Below are 19,703 nucleotides of genomic sequence, written 5' to 3' on the forward strand. Positions count from 1 at the left end.
ATGACATGGTCAAATTTGCACACAGAAAAAAGTCAGCAGTTTGGCTTGACAGCTTAGATTCAATGGAAAAGAAATTCAAAGTTGAATAAACTACTTATAATACTACATGCAACTTGCTTAGTTTTGTCATCTACACATCAGCTGATTCAAATCCAATTGTCAAATGCACATTTAAGCAAAACAACACCAGCATCAAGGAATAAGTCTGAATGGATATGAACAGAATAATCAATGCTATCATTGAAGCATTGAATTAAAGAATTGGCAGTATAGCTCATCCCTCTGTTGTAAAAGCCATATATAAATACAATGGAGAAATTTTCTCATTTAAAAAGGAAAAAAAAAAAAAATGTATATCGACCAAGTAAATCACACCTTTTATGCAATTGCTGAAGCATTGATATGTTAAAAATAGAGTTAGGTTGAAAGATTATACAAAAATGGAGTTCTTGCACTAAGAACTTCCACTGAATCCTTTGCTGTCTTTCTTCAACTTATCCATTTCCATTTCCCTTGTCCGTTGGCCTTCGCTACTTGATCCAGACGGGTACAGCCCATATTCACTTGTCGGATTACTGTACTGGCCACTGCTTTCATATTCTTGGCTCGTCGCTAGTGCCATCTTCCTGAATTTCTTCATGTCTTCATTGTATTGGAGTGCATCATAATCTGAACTTGTATATGAACTGTATACTGTGCTGTGTCCAGGTTTAATCCCTTCATTAAGGTCCGATAACGAGACAGCTCCTTCCAAAGCTCTGAGAACCTGCTCAAGTTTTCAGTAAAAACTTAAGATTGCAGATAGTAAATCCAAAGTTTGCAATCTATATCTTGACTAGAGCATAAACACCTAGTGATTATTAGTTTTAATCAGTAGAAAATAGCAAGTATAGGAAGTAGAGTGCATTCTTTTTCCTGGTTTCCCATGCAGTGTCCAGTACCCTCATTGGGACCGACTAAATCCGGATTCGCGCTTGGAAGTCCCACATTGGGAGAAAGCGCTCCCTAACAAAGGTGACTCCCTACCCAGGACTCAAATCCGAGATCTCTGGTCAAGGATGAAGGAGTAATTACCGCTCTACCATAACCTTTGTTGCTAGTAGTAGAATACATTTGGAATTTATAAACATCACTTTTAATATTCTCACTTGTACAAGGTTGAAGCTAATCATAACTCAACTTCCTAAATGCTTACTGTGTTATACTTTTAATGCCTATTCACTATAAAAGAGCAACCGGTGACGAAGCATCTCACATTCACGTAGGGTCCGAGAAAGGGCCACATCCCAAAAGGGTGTGATGCCTATTCTCTACAAATAAAATAATCTGTAACGCAAAATGGAATTTCACCTGAGTCATTCTTGGTCGACGCTTTGCAGAATGACGCACACAAGCAGCGGCGCAAGCAACCATGCGAGCCATCTCATTATGGTTATAATCATTTTCTATCCGACGATCAACAAGGGCATCAAACTTTTCATCCTCTAAAGCTCGTGTGAGCAATGGCCGTGCCTGAAACAGACAGAAGGTAATTTCTTTGTGAGCAGAACAGCAGAAATACTCCAACTGAAGAGCTAGTGGAAGGAAATCAAAGACGGCCCAACATGTCTGCATAAATATACTCACCCAGTCCACCAAACTATCTTCTGTGAATGACGGATTGGAGTCAACAGGCCGGCGTCCAGTTATCAACTCTAGAAGCATCACACCAAAGGAGAATACATCTGACCTATCCGTAAGCTTTCCAGACGACGCATATTCTGGAGCCAAATATCTAGGGTCGGCAATAATGAAGAAAAACAATCAGGTCTACTGATGATCAAATGGTAAAGAAGCAGCATGCTTAGCAATACATATACAAGATAGGAAATCGGAAACTGAACTAATACACACAAAAGAATCCAATTCTTACCCAAAAGTTCCCATCACTCTGGTGGAGACATGAGTGTTAACATCAGAAGTAAGCTTAGCAAGTCCAAAATCAGCAACCTGAGAAAGCGGAAAAGTTTCTTTGACCACATGGAAACACAAAGAGGATACAGGATTTACTAGATAGTACAACTGAATTTAGCTTCTGATGGCATCCATAATGTATAATTTGCAGAAAATCAACCTCTGAGTGAAAGCGATTGGAGACCATCATTGCCAATGATTCAATAATCAAATAAACAAAATTTAACACGCTCTTCAATTGTACATGCAAAGGATTTTTACCTTAGCCTCAAAATTAAAGTCGATAAGTATGTTAGCTGCCTTGATATCACGATGAATGATTTTAGGTTGGCCTGTGAAGAAAAAATGATTCATTTCACATTGGAACTTGTAACATAAGAGCCAAAAAGGATTATCAACGTGATTTAACCATGGAAATCTCTAAGAATGAGAGAGAGAGAGAGAGTAGAGAGAGAGAGTAACATACAGTCTTCATGCAGATATGCTAGTCCTTTGGCAGACCCTAGAGCAATCTTCAGTCGGGTAGGCCAATCCAATGGAGGCCTTCCCTTTCCTTAAAATATTCCAAGTATAAGAATTTGGATTAGTAGACAGATCAAGCATGTTCAGGGAGTGTATTTATTTGAGTAGAAATTTGTAGGCAATGAAAATGAACTTTTTACTACTGTGAAAGCAGTAAAATAGATTTACCATGTAAATGAAATTCCATAGTGTTGTTCGGAACAAACTCATAAACGAGCATTCTCTGAGCCCCAGTGATGCAGTATCCAACAAGAGAAACGAGATGTTTGTGATGTACTCGGCTAATAATCTCGACTTCCGCCTGAAATTCACGTTCCCCTTGTCCACTTCCAGCCTTAAGTTGTTTAACTGCAACCTCTCTCCCATTAGGAAGGACCCCTTTGTGTACATACCCAAAACCACCTTGTCCAAGAAGGTTAGCATCTGAGAAGCCATCAGTTGCCCTAACCAATTCCTCATATGTGAATGTGCTCTGAGAGAAACCCAAGGCCATGCCAGGAGAAGGTGGTGGAAGCGCAACTTCAGACCCAGAATAATTGGAGGAAGTCCCAGTGCTGCTCATGTAAGGTTGAGGTGAAGGTGCACGTACTGGAGCGTGTGAAGGTCGTAATGCCCCTGGTGGTGGAGGAGATGGTTTTGGGGGCATTGTAACGAAATGATCCGCTGCTGGTGGAGCATTTTGCTGCCAATGTTGCATATGCCCACCATGCGGCTCAGCTGACAAACAACATCAACATTAGTACTCAAAAGTTAATATATCGTAGTATATTTTCTGGAAAATATTTTTACTCACTAACCAAACACTAGCATAGAAAACATTTTCCCAAGACAATTTCTATGGAAAATAACTTCGGTCATTACCAAACATACCCTATATATGTAGCTAAATCTATTCTGTTATCTAGATACTTAAAGCTTGAATCTTCATGCATTTTCAGCAGCAACCAAAAAAATGGTACTCAATAATCCAGGCTCTAGAACATTATACATACAACAATTACGTCTGAGTCCCAAACAAAGTTGGGGTTCGCGATATGAATTCTCGCTTTTTCTTTAAGCTCAATTCATATCATCATCGTACCAAAATAAAATCTGTATTATGAGGATTCATCCTAAATTGGCAAGTTTTATGTTGGCACCCTCCTTTATCCGGACTTAGAACCGGCAATGTGAGCAAGCCCACCCGAGCCGAGTTAACATTATAAATACGTATACGTATATCCAGTTGAATATAACCCACACATCGCTCTTGAAATATATTTGATAAATAAAAAATGTTTAGCAGATAATTAATATCAAATTCAAAAAAGATCTCACCTTTGACCCCTTGTGGTGGTGGAGGTGGAACATAGTAATTATCATCATTTCTTCTTTTCTTCTTCTTGCAGAATATGAACAACAAACTCAACACTGCTAAAATTACAACACCTCCAATAGCAATTCCCACAACTGTCCCCGTTGATATTCCATTTGACCCTCCATCTGACGGCGGTGGTGATAAAACCGGCGGTGATGGACTTCCTCCCCTAGATGGCACCGGAGTCCTCCCTGAAGGTACTGGCGGTGAATTCCCTCCCGCCGGAGGTGAGGGTGATGAACCAGAAGGTGGAGAAGGAGTGGTGGATGGAGGCGAAGGAGGAGACCCAGATGGAGGAGTTGACGGAGTTGTTGGCGGAGCAGGGGTGGTTGGTGGTGGCGGAGAGGCTGAAGCAGCCGGCGGAGTTGCTGCTGGTGGGGTCGGGGTGGATGGAGGAGGAGCTTGTGCAGGAGTCGCCGGCGGCGGAGCTGTTGCTGGTGGCGTTGGTGTGGCCGGAGGAGGCGCTTGTGCAGGAGTTGCCGGCGGCGGAGCTGTTGCTGGTGGTGTAGGGGAGGCCGGAGGAGGAGCCTGTGCAGGCGTCGCCGGCGGCGGAGAAGTAGAATTACTAGGTGGTGAAGTAGGAGCAGGGGCGGTTACCGGCGTCGGAGAAGACATTTTCCGGCGACCGTTAAGTTTATCACTGTGTGAATGTGTGAAAAAGAAGATTAAACCCAAAACCAATGCAAACAATACAAAAAAAATTGGTAGAAACTTTAATAGGAAAATTTTGTATAGCTTTTGATTCTCTCTCTAGAATTTTACTCCTTTTAGGAGAGAAAGTGAGAGAGAGAAGAAAACGAAAACGGAAACTGTAGTATTGTAGTAGTCGTTAGGAATAAAAGAGGGAAGAATAAGCATGTCGAAAGCAGATATTTATTTATTTTATAAAAAATATATATTTTTATTCCTTAATAGATCAACCTTTTGGATTTGTTTTTCCTTGTATTTTGTAAGTTTAACTTATATGCAGCGTGATTTTATTTTTACAAATTAAGTTAAGTATTTGTTAGATAACTATAATAAATTTATTGATATGCATTAATTGGTAATCTCATTAAAATAGTAATTAATATTCTATTACATCTTAATATTAACAGATTGAATTACTTGAGTCGAATATCTACCGGAAACATCATCTCAAACGGCACAAGATAAAGAGTAAATTTACATATACAATGTCGTTCCCAGACATTACTTATATAATTATATTGAATTTATTAATATTATTATTAATATTAATACTAACGAATAATATAAAAAATCTTACATTATCACTTGTATGTAACTTAAATTTATTTCTTTTTCAACCATATGAGTTTGATAAAGTGGTTTTAAGTCGAATGAAAAGGATTTTAAAAAGCTGATTGTTATGGTAAAAGAAGTTTCTAAAATAATCATACAGTCCAAGTGCAATTGCAGTTAAACTATAATTGAGGCGCATTTGATGGCTTGACATATTGATTTTCTAGTCTTCAAAGTTATAGAAATTTAGCTACGTGTTGTTATGTTATATTCTTCTTTCTAATGTGTTTGCCCGATCACATGGTCGCCGGCCAACGGAGTAATGGTCGCCGGCCAACGGAGTAAAATAATTGGTTAGGTCCTAACACCACGTAAAAACCTTGTATATACTCCTTGTCGAAGGTGCAAACAAAGTTTCACAACAGTAGCTGAAAAGATAAGAAACATACATATAAAATACAGAAATCTCTTAATGGTACGAGACCTTTTGGAAAAATTATACTAGCATAGTCCAAAATGGATAATATCATACTATATTAAAAGTATATTCGGACTTGTTGAGCCCAACAATTAATATCACAGCCTAAGTTCGACAAGACAAGTATGGCGACGATAGGGTGAAGGTGCGGCGCTCGATTTGCTTATCCATATGAGTTTGGAAATGTGCACACAAGAAGAAGTTAGATGCGGGCTTCGTTTACTATAAATACTCTGACGATAATAACCTGCCCAATGAATTCTGGATATTAAAAAATGGATCATGGTAATGGGTCATGTGGAGCTGAAAAGATTGAGAGTTTATATATAAAGTGTAGAGATCTTTTAACGGTGTGAGATTTTTTGAGAAAAAATGTGCAAACTTGACCCAAAGAGAGCAATATCCACCATGCTAAGAGCATTTGAAGGCTGGTTCAGCCCAATACTATTAAATAGGGGTGTACGAATAGAACCGAAAAATCGCACCAAACCGAAAAGTCAAACCAAACCGATTAAAAAACCCGATAAGGTTTGGTTTGATTTAGTTTGGTATTGAATAAAAAAATCCGAACCAGACCGACATATAAATATATATTTTATATATATACTTTTAAGACTTTATATAGATTTTTCTTTAAAAATGTCTAGAAATATTTGGGACTCTCTAATGGGATGTAATATTTAATAGAATATGAAGTGCTCTATTTTTATTAACTTTAAATAATGTGTTGTATGATCACTTTCTTGTCAAATGTTATTGAAATGCGTCAATCTCTTTATTTTTTTATATTCATATGCCAAGATTTATTAGATTCTTATATTTTTTTGGAATTTGAAGTGGTATTTCGATAATTAAAAATTAAATAGAATATACATCATATTTAGGTATCATATTTTTTTTTATGCTTAATTATTAAATTCGGTTAACTTTGAAAGTCTACATCAACGAAAATTTATTGTCAGACAACTAAAAAAATAACTATCATGTGTTACTAAGAAAATTCTACCATAACAATATTTTAATAGATCATATGTTTGTCAGTTTTTAAAATTTTTATTAAAGATATTTTTACTTATCAAAAATTTAACATAGTAAGATTGACATATTATTCATGTAATAAAAAAATCTGAAAAATCCAAAAAATTCGACAAAATCGAACCAATCCAAACCAATATAGTTGGTTTGGTTTGGTTTTAATAAAAACCGAACCAATCCAGTCTATGTACACCCCTACTACTAAACTAAAACATGCATGACATATGACATATTTGTAGACTAATTAGTATATATTTTCAATTTATGATTATCCATAACGCAATAAATATATAGGCAGACTCAGAATTTAAAATTTATGATTTTTGAACTCTAAAAGTCGATTTCAAGTACTAATAATTGAAATTTAAACTTAAAATTATATAAATATTTAATGAATTTTATAATACAAATATAGAGTTCGGGACAAATTTACTGGTTCACCCGAATTTGCTTTCAAGCTCCATTAAATGAATAAATAGATATTATTTGATATAAACTGTAGTGTAACCTTGTAAGTATTTAGCATAGCATGATGGGATACGCGTGCCGTCGCTTCTTCGAGATTATATAGTTCCAAATGGAATGTTCATACTGGTGTTATACGCGTTAATTTTATTATGCAACTTTTAAAAAGAACGAAAATCTAATTCAAGAAGTATTCATGATAAAATCATTGTTATTTTGGTTGAATATTATTACCACAGGCGGAGCGAGGATTTCAAGCTTGTGGGTTCATGATTCTAATCGTTTGAAGTTATTGGGTTTTAAATTAATAATTTACATATTCAATAAATTTTTTAAGATAAATACAGAATTCTAACCAAAGTTAGTGGATTCGGCCGAACTCGCTAGCTCCCAACACTCTAGATCCGCAACAATTTGTTACACTTCACATTCAACAATGTCGCCCGTTGTTTTCTTTATGAACAATAGAATTTGAATAAATGCAGAAAATTATTGGTTGGACTCCATTTTCATTGAATTATTTTCCTTCTTTTTTAAGAAATAGCAAACAAATAATTACAAGTTTATGAGAGTATTGTATGATTAATGGATATTGCATTCTCTATTTGCAGATTTTCTTTTATCATTCACATTATCATTTTTCTCCTTTATATACGAGATGTTTATGTTTTATCTAGAAAGGAAAGACATTAAATCATGTTTGTTTTATTCTAAATTGACCGTCTTGGGTATTTTTGGTATCACATATCAATCAGAAGACTTTGTCACACACAAATTTAGTAAGAAGATTTTCACCTTGACTTAAATGATTGTTTAATTCCTTTTACTTTTATCTTATCCTTCTCTGGAACCTAAAATGATTTTACCCATGTAATGAAAGTAATCATCATATTTATTTGAAGGTAAAACTTTTAGCATCTAATATTTATATCGAATCATATTAGTTAATCACTCCACTCATTATTTATACCAATTTGTCGGAGTAGGTAATAATGATCACTATATATATATATATATATATATATATATATATATATATATATATATATATATATATATATATCTGAATATTTAATTGATTATTTCGAAGATGATGAATATGATCATACCTGCTGGCTCTTAGCTGCTGCTCTCAATTTCAACGGTTTTATATATAAAAGTTAAATGACATAACTCATTTTATTATTATTATTTTTAGTTTTTCACTCGGTATCCGTATCCACTTTAGAGTCTAATTTGCGCCAAAAATTCCACTTTGGATAAAGTTAATGCTCCCTCGTTAAATCGACTTTATTCCTATATGGTTCAAAGTCAGCATACATTTTATTACGGATAAGAATAGTATTTATCACTTTTATCATAACTTTTGGTGGTCATAACCCATTGTTACTTTGTAGTTGATAATATAATATACTAAGATTTGGTATTAGTAGTTGTTAGAGAGCAAGTGATAAATATTTATTGCTTTAATAATCATCAATAACCTATTGTTAATGACTAAGAATCTTGGAGTATAAATAGATTAGGGTAAAGTAAATGAGTGTGATGCTAAGGTTTGGTTTTTACTTGTACTTAAGTCAAGGATTAGGTAACGTACTTGTACAAGATTTCTTTTTCTTTTTGCTTCTTCGTTGTAACATAGTAGTAAAATAGAAAAAAAAACAGCTAGACAATTGAAATAGCACCAAACATCATAGTTGGAGGCGTTTTCGTATAAAGAAAGAATAAAGCATAAAGTAGTTAAAATCTAAAAGCAAAAGAAAAAGGTAATAACATAAGAGACAATTCTAATGATATCGACAAGAGTTTCAATTCTCACTGTTCTTTTTTCCATTTCTCTTCCCCTAATCCCCAGTATTAAAAGGAAAACTTTATAGTAATAATTTTTTGAAAATACATTTTTGAATTAAGCTATCACGGGTTCTAGCCATAGAAACAGTCTCTTGCAGAAATACATGGTAAGACTGCGTACAATAAACTCTTATGGTGTTGCTCTTTCCCGGACCTCGCGCATAACGGGGGCTTAGTGCACCGGACGTTTTTTTTTTTTTTTTTTTTTTTTTACATTTCTAAATCAAGCTGATGAGAGGCTTTCAACTTTAACCAAATATTGTCCAATCACTTCTAAGAGAGTATCTTTGATGTTATAACTAGCTAATTTGATCACGCTTCGCGCGGTAATAAATAACTTCATTAAGCTTATAAATGATCATTAATTTCCTAATATTGCTAACGCACTTGGAATCAACAATGTTAAAATTTGACTAGTAGTTTTGCAAAGTACTTGATAATAGTTTTCCATTTCCATGATTCCTATTCAGAATTATTCCTAAAAGTTTTTATTTCTGAAAATGGTGGTCCAACAAAATAATTTCGATTTACAATATTTTTAAAAGTACTTTTCCAAATGCCGCCGGCGTGCCAATTTTGAAAAAATATTGTTTACCGGAAAAATCGGATAACGTTAGATTTGTGGATGATTCTAAGGATATGCAATACAATTTGATATAAATCGCGTAGAGAAATGGAAATATGTGTATTGTTGACTGTAAGAACGAAAATAATAAGGAAAAAGAATGAATAAGTAAAACAAGAACAAGGGGATAACTATCAATATAAGAAGTGATCTTTTTTATGTCGGCCCCCATAGCTTACAAGGATTCCCCTTTTATAGAAGAGGGTCATTACACAAAACAATAAAATAAAACATATAGTGGAAGGCCCATGATGACTTGTCTCTTCCTTGATTCCCGCCAAGATTTTCTCTCTTGGTGCGGTTGCAACGGCTCTTGTCTGTGAGCTCGATACTAGCTCGAACTCGTTACTGGGTCGGGCCTTCGGTCTTGGATCGAGTTCGACCTTCGAGATGGGCGTCGCGTATTTCCGACCTCGAAGTAGCGCCTTGTGGATCGATTCGGTCACGGGCTCGATAGGATTATCGAGCCTACTCCTCGAGTGACTTTCGGACTCGAGGTTCGTTAGTACCGACCTCAAAGCTTACTCCCAAAATCTCATTCCGACTTTTTAACACTCGAACTCGATCGAACGTAGGAAGGCCGAAATCTATTTCGGCGTATACAAATATCTCTTTCGCTCTCTATTTCTCCAACTTGCAAATAGATCTATATATGTAAAAGATAAATCTTTTGTGTATAAAAAAAATATATGATCATAAAACTAAAAACAAGTTTGTAAAGACCCACAAAACCATTTGACCCTTCAGGCCAACAACTTAATATTGAATGCAATATAATTTTTTTTTTACAATCTAGCCTTGAACGAGTCTCTCTCTCTCTCTCTCTCTCTCTCTCTCTCTCCATATATATATTATATATATATATCATACCCAGATACAGTTCAGGCACTAGAATTATTAGTAAGTCATATATATTTCCGATCGAACAAATAAACAATTCTATTGACTTTTAAATTTACGTAGGTTATCATTAATGCATTCCAGAAAGCAAAATGCAAAGCATATATATGTCGTTGAATGAGAATTATTATTTCTTTATTCAACGGCGCCAGGCATTAGACTTATTCATACGCTATCCGAATTAACAATAAAGAATTGACTTATCATTTAAATATATATATGTGAATGATGGATTTAAGAAGGCAAATGCAAAGAACAGTCGTTGAATGAGAATTTGCATGATTGCCAACTAGTTGCCAGCGGTAACTTGGAAAGGCCTGCAATATATATATATATTCAAAAAAATATGATTTTTTTTAACGTTTCCAAGAAACGAGGGAACTATCTGTGTACGGTCAAAACCGATTCTCAGTCATAAAGACCGGTCGAGACAATGGCGTTTCAATCGAAGGGTATCCACATGACAAGCTCGGACGAATTCCGAAATAGGGACGTCGAACTTCGCGTTATAAACGGCAAACTCGATATCATTATTGAGCCCGTGTCCGAATCAGACTACGGGACAACACCGATTGATACAGACCCCTAATATCGATGCCCCAAGGCAGAACCGAGCTCGAACCAAGACTGGGGGTTCGACCTAACACCGAGCTCGAGCCAGTGCCAAGCTCGCAGACAAGAGCAGTTACAACCGCACCGAGAGAGAGAATCTTGGCGAGAATCAAGGGAGAGACAAACCATCATGAGTCCTCCACTATATGTATTATTTTATTATGTTGTTATAGATAAAGCAGTGATCCTCTACTATAAAAAGGGGGATAGACTGCAATAGAGGCAAGTTCTCCAAGATACATTGAGATTTCATTGTGCTTGTTTTTCTAACTCATTTCAGTCCCCCCATCCATCATCCATCATTCCCATTTTATAGCAAAAATACATGTATTATCATTTTGTATCAAAGAGATTCGCATACCCTTAGAACCATATCTAAATTTAACGTTATCCGATTTTTCGGGTAAACAGTTTGGCGCCCACCGTGGGGCTAAGGGTAACAGTGATTGTTTGATATAAATCTACAGTACACTCCAGATTACAACTTCAAAATGGCTCTACCTATTGACCTCGAAACCGGCCTTCAAGATGAAACTAACAACTTGGCGCCCGGTGCCAGAAGGCTACTAACGACGGCAATGAGGCTCGAATCGAAGAACCCGAAATTCGAGCCGAAGTACCATTGGATATCAATTCACAAATAGCTCTAGAAGCGAATCAGCGTTCTGAACCGGAAAGAAGCGTTCAGGGCGGTGCTCATCCCATGGCCCGAGACACCCACAGCACGGGAGAAATTGGGGTCAGCTTGCGTATGATTTTCGAAATGTTACAAGCCCAACAAACAGCGATAGCTCAGTTGCAGAGCCGAACTCATATGCGAAGCGGGCCGAACTCCAATCCGCTTCTCCGAGAAGTCACACCCATAACGGAGCCCGCCGTAGTGAAATCAAACGAGCATGAATCGGGGATCGCTCCTGAAATTGCTAAATTGCTCGAGGAACTCACAAAACGAGTCGAAGCCAACGACAAAAAAATGGAAACGTATAACGCTAGAGTTGATCAAATCCCGGGAGATCCGCTAATGATAAAAGGGCTCCATTCGAAAAAATTCATACAAAAACCTTTTCCCTCGAGCGCGGCCCCAAAACCAATCCCCAAAAAATTTCGTATGTCCGAAATTCCGAAATATAACGGTACGACCGATCCTAACGAATACGTCACCTCCTATACATGTGCCATCAAAGGCAACGATTTGGAGGATGATGAGATCGAATACGTGCTGTTGAAAAGGTTCGGAGAGACCCTCGCAAAGGGAGCAATAATCTGGTATTACAACTTACCACCAAATTTCATCGATTCTTTTGCCATGTTAGCAGATTCGTTCGTAAAAGCACATGCTGGTGCCATAAAGGTTGCAACAAGGAAATCAGATCTCTTCAAAGTAAAACAAAGGGGTAACGAAATACTGAGTGAATTCGTATCCCGATTTTAAATGGAACGTATGGACTTGCCACCGGTCGCAGACGATTGGGCCGTACAAGCTTTCACCCAAGGACTGAACGAACTAAGTTCTACAGCGTCACGTCGGCTGAAACAAAATTTGATAGAGTACCCAACAATAACTTGGGCAGATGTACACAACCAGTACCAATCAAAAATCAGGGTTGAAGATGATCAATTGGGAGCTCCGTATGGGCCCGTACGTCAGAACCACACAACCACTAAAAATCAGAGGAAAATCAACAAAGAACAAAGGTCGAACAGAGACCGATACTAACCGTACGGCACAGATCGGATGAACAACGGTTCAGCACGTGATGCGGTTCGGAACAACCGAAGGACTGATCGGGGACAAAATTCTCGGGGACTTATGAGCAAGAGCGGCTTTGATAAATATGCCGATCCTATAGAAGTCCCTTGATTATCGGAGTATAACTTCAACATTGGTATATCCGCCATCCAAAGGAATCCTAATCAAATGTGCGAATATCATGGCACCCATGGCCACAGAACGGAAGATTGCAGGCAACTAAGAGAGGAAGTGGCCCGCTTATTTAATAAAGGACACCTTCGGAAATTTCTGAGTGATAGGGCGAAGAACCAGTTTAGGAACAAGGAATTCGGCAAGCAAAACGAGCCAGAAGAACCGCAACACGTCATTCACATAATCATCGGCGGCGTCGATTCCCCTCAGGGACCGATGCTTAAACGCACTAAAACATCGATTGTGAGGGGAAAACGATCTCGAACTCAAGATTATACACCCATAGGGACTTTGTCCTTCAGTGATGAAGATACAGAGGGAATCATCCAACCCCATAACGATGCACTGGTAATATCCGTACTCATGAATAAAACTAAGATTAAGCGTGTGTTAATTAATCCAGGTAGCTCGGCCAATATCATCAGATCGAGGGTCGTAGAACAGCTCGGCCTGCAAGATCAGGTCGTACCCGCAACTCTGGTTCTAAACGGATTCAATATGGCATGTGAAACAACCAAATGCGAGATTACCCTACCAATAAACGTGGCCGGAACCATCCAGGAAACAAAGTTTCACGTGATCGAAGGTGATATGAGATATAACACCCTTTTCAGAAGGCCGTGGATCTACAGCATGAGAGCCGTACCCTCGACCCTACACCAGGTCCTCAAATTCCCAACATCGGGAGGTGTCAAAATAGGGTACGGAGAACAACCGGCCGCAAAGGAAATGTTCTTCATCGAAGAAGCAAAATCAATATCCCCGTCTTCGCCGATAAAAGGATCGGGTTCAGAAGGAGACACAATCGGAGAGCAGAGCGCCAAATAGCAATCACAGACATCGACTTCGACCCGGCCAGGTAAGAAGAACATTGAAGAAGATGATGACGACCGGTGGATCCCTCAATCCTTCGTAACCCCCGATGATTTCGATGCCACCAAATCAACAATTGAGGAACTGGAGCAAATCATACTGATCCAACATTGGCCCGAGCGAAAGGTATACCTGGGAACGGGTTTGAGCCCCGAACTCAGGAAGAAACTCATTCAATTTCTTATCAATAACATCGACTGTTTTGCCTGGTCCCATTTAGATATAACAGGGATCCCGCCGGACATAACAGCGCACCAGCTAAGCTTGAACCCTAGGTTCAGACCGGTAAAGTAAAAAAGAAGGACCCAATCCGAGAAAAAACACGCATTCATAAAGGACGAGGTAACCAAACTTCTCAAGATAGGGTCCATTCGGGAGGTAAAATACCCCGAATGGTTAGCCAATGTAGTTGTAGTATCTAAAAAAGGAAACAAACTTAGAATATGTGTGGACTATAAAGATTTGAACAAAGCATGCCCCAAAGATTCCTTTCCACTGCCCAACATTGATCGCATGATCGATGCCACGGCCGGCCATGAGATCCTCACCTTTCTCGACGCCTATTCCGGGTATAATCAAATTCAGATGAACCCGGACGATCGGGAAAAGACTTCATTTGTGACATGACATGGAACATATTATTATAACGTAATGCCCTTCGGGCTAAAAAATGCAGGAGCTACTTATCAACGCCTAGTAAACAGAATGTTCGAAGAACAAATAGGTAAAACAATGGAAGTCTATATTGATGACATGCTAGTTAAGTCCCTGCGCGCAGAGGACTATTTGGCCCATTTGCAGGAAACGTTCGAGATTCTGCGAAAATACAACATGAAGCTCAACCCCGAAAAATGTGCTTTCGGGGTCGGTTCGGGCAAGTTCCTCGGCTTCATGGTGTCAAATTGGGGAATTGAGATCAACCCCGAAAAAATTAAGGTCGTCGAAGACAACACCATCGTGGACAGCGTGAAAGCTGTACAAAGGTTAACGAGAAGAATTGCAGCCTTAGGCCGGTTCATTTCGAGATCATCAGATCAAAGTCACAAATTTTTCTCCATACTCAAAAAGAAGAACGACTTCGCTTGGAAACTAGAATGCGAATAAGCGTTACAGGATTTGAAACGATATCTATCAAGCCCACCACTGCTTCACACTCCAAAAACTGACAAAAAACTATACTTGTACTTGGCGGTATCGGAAGTCGCCATAAGCAGTGTCCCAGTTCGAGAAGATCAAGGTACGCAATTTCCCGTTTATTATGTAAGTTGGACCTTAGGAGAAGCGGAAACTAGGTATCCGCACTTAGAAAAATTGGCACTTATGCTGGTAAGCGCATCTAGAAAGTTAAGACCGTACTTTCAATGTCACCCCATAAGCGTATTAACCAACTGCCCACTCAGTAATATTTTACATAGGCCCGAACTATCAGGTCGATTGGCCAAATGGGCCATCGAACTCAGTGGGTACGATATCAAATATCAACCCCGTACGACCATCAAGTCTCAAATTTTGGCAGACTTCGTGGCCGACTTCACGCCATCCCTCATACCCGAAGTCGAAAAGGAACTCCTTTTGAAATCGGGTATATCGGTCGGGGTATGGATTCTTTTTATGGACGGTGCTTCAAATATAAAGGGGTCCGGGTTAGGAATAGTTTTGAAACCCCCACGGGTAACATTATTAGGCAAGATATTAAAACTATCAGATTAACTAACAACGAGGCCGAGTATGAAGCCATGATTGCAGGTCTCGAACTAGCTAGAAACTTGGGAGCAGAAGTCATTGAGGCGCATTGTGACTCTTTGCTGGTGGTGAGTCAAGTAAACAAAACCTTCGATGTCCGAGAAGGTAGGATGCAAAGGTATTTGGACAAATTGCTTATCACTTTACACCATTTCAAACAATGGACCATACGACATGTTCCACGAGAACGGAATAATGAGGCCGATGCTCTTGCAAATTTGGGATCATCGGTCGAGGTAGATGATTTGAGCTCGGGGACTGTCGTTCAACGTTCAAGATCGGTAATCGAAGATGGGCACGCCGAAATAAATTCTACTAGCTTAACTTGGGATTGGAGAAACAAGTATATTGAATACTTAAGAAACGGAAAGCTCCCTTCAGACCCTAAAGATTTCAGGGCCCTACGGACTAAAGCTGCTCGATTCACGTTGGCTGCGGACGGAACACTATATCGAAGAACATTCGATGGACCGATAGCGGTATGCGTGGGTTCGGGAGATACCAATTACATCCTCCAGGAAGTACACGAGGGTACTTGTGGCAATCACTCCGGTGCCGACACATTAGTTTGAAAAATGATCAGAACGGGATATTATTGGATCGACATGGGCAAGGATGCAAAAGAATTTGTTCGTAAATGTGACAAATGTCAAAGATTTGCGCCAATGATTCATCAACCCAGAGAGCAACTTCACTCGATCCTATCCCCATGGCCATTCATGAAATAGGGAATGGACATCGTCGGCCCTCTGCCATCGACCCCAGGTAAAGCCAATTTTTTTTTATGACTGACTATTTTTCTAAATGGGTTGAAGCGCAGACATTCGAGAAAATAAGAGAGAAAGAAGTTATAGACTTTATTTGGGATCATATCATATGCCGATTCGGGATACCCACCGAAATAGTGTGCGACAATGGGAAGTAATTCGTTGGCAGCAAAATCACAAAATTCTTCGAAGACCACAAAATAAGAAGGATATTATCAACACCATACCACCCCAGTGGGAACGGTCAGGCCGAATCAACGAACAAGACTATTCTTCAAAACCTGAAGAAGAGATTGAATGACGTGAAGAGAAAATGGAGAGAAATTACGCCCGAAGTCATTTGGGCATACCGAACAACGTCAAAATCCAGTACAGGGGCGACCCCATTCTCCTTAGTATATGGTTCCGAAGAATTAATACCAGTCGAAGTCGGTGAACCTAGTCCCAGATTTTGATTCATGACAGAAGAATCAAATAACGAGGCTATGAACACCAGCCTTGAATTATCGGACGAAGGACGAGAAGCTGACCTCATCCGATTGGCCTCCCAAAAGCAACGAATTGAAAGGTATTATAATCGAAGAACTAAACTTCGCCATTTCAAGCCCGAGGACTTAGTATTAAGAAAAGTCACCATCAATACTCGGAATCCAAACGAAGGAAAATTAGGACCAAATTGGGAAGGACTATACCAGGTGCTCGAGAACATTGGAAAAGGATCATACAGGCTCGATATCATAAACAACAAACAGCTATCAAGCAGTTGGAATGTATCACATCTAAAACGGTACTACTGCTAAGGTACGACCTTTCCATATTCATCTAATTGACCCATGCAGAAGTCCGAATAAGAGCTGAACAAGATATTTCGCTTAAAAGCACGCGTTGCACTCTTTTTTCCTTAGATCGGTTTTCTCCCAAATGGGTTTTTCGGCAAGGTTTTTAATGAGACAACCATCGATCGTGCTACACTTTTGACAATATCCGAGGCCTCTTTCCAACCGACCTCGAATACTGGGGGGGGCATCAGGGCCCTCAAATACATCGAGTTCAGATGCAAGAAAGTAATCTCACAACAATAGAGTTCCAACAGGAAAAATTGTAAGAGCCAAATGGTCAAAATGAACCATGCTCATATAGATTGGCCCAAACATAAACACATGTGCAATGACTTGAGATTTATTGTGCAACCAGAATTAAGCCTACGGGCTACTGTTATTTCGAGTTCGAGCAAACATTCACTCGACCATTATGCCTTCGGGCTACTTACATTACTTCGAGTTTGAATCATTCACTAGAATATTAAGCCTAGGGCTACTGTTATTCCGAGTTCGAGCAAGAACTCACTCGACCATAAAGCCTACGGGCCACATTACTTTGAGTTCGAATCATTCACTCGACTAAGCCTACGTGCTTTCTTTATTTCGAGTTCGAGCAAACACTCACTCGACCATTGCGCCTACGGGCCACACTATCTCGAGTTCGAAACATTCACTCGACTATTAAGCCTACGGGCTACTATTATTCCGAGTTCGAGCAAGCACTCACTCGACCATAAAGCCTATGGGCCACATTACTTTGAGTTCGAATCATTCACTTGACTAAGCCTACGAGCTATCTTTATTTCAAGTTCGAGCAATCACTCACTCAACCATTGCGCGTACGGGCCACACTATCTCGAGTTTGAAACATTCACTCGACCATTAAGCCTACGGGCTACTGTTATTCCGAGTTCGAGCAAGCAGTCACTCGACCATAAAGCCTACGGGCCACATTACTTCGAGTTCGAATCATTCACTCGACTAAGCCTACGGGCTATCTTTATTTCAAGTTCGAGTAATCACTCACTCGACCATTACGCCTACGGGCCACACTATCTCGAGTTCGAAACATTCACTCGACTATTAAGCCTACGGGCTACTGTTTTTCCGAGTTCGAACAAGCACCCACTCGACCATTACGCCTACGGGCTACAATATTTCAAGTTCAAAACATTCACTCAACGGCTAATAAGCTACTTTTACTCTGAGTTTACATTAACTCAACCAGTACATTACACCTACGGATTATGTTCCTTCGAAGTTTGAATCATCGACTCAACAAGCAAAACCAGGGACTACAAATCTGATCGATCAGAGAGATTACAAGGTCAACACTCGATCAAAAGTCTTCACGAAACAAAAACAAGTCGACCCCGTTATACATATATATACAAAAATTGCCTACGTGATTAAATTGCAAACATGAAGAATTAGAAATTAAGCTTCCTGGTCGAGCTCTTCCCCGTCCTCAGATCCGTTTTTGCTACCATCATCATCATCATCAGAGGCTAAGGCTTCAGCTTCCGCTTCGAGCTCTTTTGCCTTTTTTACATCTTCGGTAAGGTCGAAACCTCGAGCGTGTATCTCCTCGAGGGTCTCCCTCCGAGACCTACACTTGGCAAGTTCGACAACCCAATGAGCTCGAGTATCGGCGGTCTTCGCTGCTTCTCGGGCCTCCATCTGAGCAGCCTCAACATCAGCCCTATATACAGCAATGGACTTATCCTCCAAGACTTTCGACGACTCAACCTATGCCTTAGACTCAGCAAGTCGTGTTTCAAGCTCCTCGATCTTCTTAGCTTGAACCGACCCCTTTTGCTTGGCACTTCGAAGTTGAATGTCGGCCGATAATAATTTTGTTAAGATGGTTTCTTTTTCTGCTGCCAGGCGGTTGAGAGTCTCTTTCCACCGATTGCATTCAGCTCGGATTTGATCAACTTCTTCTCAAAGTAACCCGATTTTTTCGATCTTTTGTTGCAACTGAGACAACGAAGGGTTAACTTCCACGGTTGAGTCAGACCCATACTTTAATAGAACGAGGCTCACCTGATTATCGAGCTCGACCCCTTCTTCACGGACCTTAGCCAAATCCGCTTGGAGGTCTTTTATAGCCTCGTCCTTTTGGCTGCAAAGAAACCGCAGGGCATCTCTCTCACCTGAGACCTTCCATAGCTCGGCCTCACACTGGCTAAGATCGACTCGAAACCTACTAATGTCCTACACATTAAGAAATACGAGTCAAGTATGGAAAAGAACAAAGAAACCAAGTATGGAAGAATCATTACCCGAGTAATGAAACGCTAAGCCTCCTCTAATAAAAGAGAAGCGTCACCAATATCGAAACCATCGTCGACTCCAGTAAAACAATCCCTAAAAGGATCCCCTGCACCAGAGCCTTCGCCGATATCGGGAGCTTTCAACTCTCGAGCTTCCTTCAACGCCTCCTCAGAAAAAGATGGAAGAGAAGGCGAATGACCCATTGTCATAGCCCCGAGCAAATCACTCGGAGTACTCCGGTCGAGACTCAGGTCTTCG

The 19,703-nt window shown here is 39.5% G+C and overlaps 1 protein-coding gene across 1 annotated transcript; it reads right to left on the reverse strand.

Moving 5' to 3' along the window:
- Positions 1-216: 216 nt before the first annotated feature.
- On the reverse strand, positions 217-4,645 carry LOC107788756 (proline-rich receptor-like protein kinase PERK15). Its single transcript, XM_016610465.2, has 8 exons — positions 3,793-4,645; positions 2,644-3,192; positions 2,420-2,506; positions 2,215-2,285; positions 1,913-1,989; positions 1,627-1,774; positions 1,351-1,512; positions 217-766 (listed from the first exon to the last, which is right to left on the reverse strand). Exons 1-8 carry the CDS (start codon positions 4,445-4,447, stop codon positions 455-457), a joined length of 2,061 nt encoding a protein of 686 aa, XP_016465951.2. The 5' UTR covers positions 4,448-4,645; the 3' UTR covers positions 217-454.
- Between the last annotated feature and the right edge of the window lie 15,058 nt (positions 4,646-19,703).

This window comes from Nicotiana tabacum, chromosome 21 (assembly GCF_000715075.1).
Source record: "Nicotiana tabacum cultivar K326 chromosome 21, ASM71507v2, whole genome shotgun sequence".
Lineage (NCBI taxonomy): Eukaryota > Viridiplantae > Streptophyta > Magnoliopsida > Solanales > Solanaceae > Nicotiana > Nicotiana tabacum.